Source organism: Lipotes vexillifer, unplaced genomic scaffold, assembly GCF_000442215.2.
Source record: "Lipotes vexillifer unplaced genomic scaffold, Lipotes_vexillifer_v1.1 C27340361, whole genome shotgun sequence".
Taxonomy (NCBI): Eukaryota; Metazoa; Chordata; class Mammalia; order Artiodactyla; family Lipotidae; genus Lipotes; species Lipotes vexillifer.
The window spans coordinates 3,166-4,505 of record NW_006773285.1 but is presented as its reverse complement, the minus strand read 5'-3'; the positions used below and the strand labels follow the sequence as shown (position 1 = coordinate 4,505).

At 68.1% G+C, this 1,340-nt stretch overlaps 1 protein-coding gene across 1 annotated transcript; it reads right to left on the bottom strand.

Moving 5' to 3' along the window:
- Nucleotides 1-3: 3 nt before the first annotated feature.
- Nucleotides 4-1,044, bottom strand: LOC103075119 (progesterone receptor-like; the record flags this gene model as incomplete). Its single annotated transcript, XM_007448167.1, has 1 exon — nt 4-1,044. A coding segment is annotated over exon 1 (1,041 nt), but the record flags the coding sequence as incomplete, so codon positions are not given.
- Nucleotides 1,045-1,340: the final 296 nt, after the last annotated feature.

Genomic DNA, 1,340 nt, shown 5'->3' with positions numbered 1-1,340 from the left:
GGCCGAGGGCGGGCCCCGCGGCGGGGCAAAGGCACTGACTGCTGCGGCCCCGCCGTCATAGTTATCTCCCTCTAGCAGCTGCCGGGTGCGGGCGGCCAGGAAGGCCGAGTTGAGCGGCAGGATGGGCACGTGGATAAAATCCATCACCGTAGTGGCCAGCGGGGAGCGCCCGGGCGCCGCTGGCGCATCGTGCTCCGCCAGGGCGACCCTGGGCGCCGTGAAGCGGGAATCTTCCTTGGGGACCAGGGCGACGCCTCCTGCGGCTGACCCTGGAGCAGCGGTCGCGGCTCCTCCTCCGGCCGCTGGACCTCCTGCAGGCCGGGGTTTGCCCTTCAGAGGCGGACCCACGGAGCCCTCGGACTCGGAGCCATCCTCCTCCTCCACCTCCACCACAGGGGGCTGCGGAGAGGGCTTCACTGCGGCCCCGGGCCAGTGATGGCTCCCGGTCGTCGGGGGCAGCAGCTGCCGGGACGGTGCCAGGCCCCTGGGCAGCACTTTCTGGGCAGCTGCCGTCCCGGAGCTGTCACCAGCCTTGCCTTCTGGTCGGCTCATGAGAGAGGGCAATACCCCCTGAGTGACAGGGGCAGCCCGGGCGTCTTGGGGAAGCTCGGGGCTAAAGAGGCACCAAGGGCTGGTGGCCTCGCAGACGGGCGGGCTGGCGTGGCTCTGCCCAGGACCCGAGGGCGCCAGTAGCGTGTCCAAGACGCTCTCCAGCAGTCCGCTGTCCTTTTCTGGGGGTCTAGAGGTGCCACCTCCAGCACCCTCTGTGGCTTCAACTCTGGAATACGCCCCCTCCACGTCTGACAGCGACTGCTGGTCCTGAGTCTTCCCGTCTGGGTCCTGACCCTGGCAGGGCCGAGGGAAGAGCAGCCCGTCCAGGGAGAGGGGTATGACCGAGGTTGCAGGCGACGCGTCCGAGGTCTCACTCGCCTGAAAGGGGCCTGTGTCCCGGCGTCCCAGCAGAGGGGATCCGACCTGGGTGGGGGAGGCCGCTCTGCCCGCCACGTGGGGAGCCCGGGGATCCTTTGCCTTCCGCTCAGTCATGACGACCTGGACTCCCCTTTTCTCCTCCCTTGTCTCTGGGGAGGAGGGATAGGGGAAGGACGAGGCGGTGTCAGGAATACAAGAGCAGCGCGGGGAGGAAATAGGTGTTGAATTTGGCTGGACCCGACGGTGGAGAGGGGGTGAAATCTCCACCTCCTGGGTCGGAAGGGGGCGGCACCGATCAGCTACTGCCCTTGCCCTCGGTCCGGTAGGCAGGGGAGGGGTGGCAGTTGCTCCGTCCTTGAGGCAGGTGGGGAGAGCAGGCGAAGGCAGTTGTAGGGATCGCGCTTCCTAAC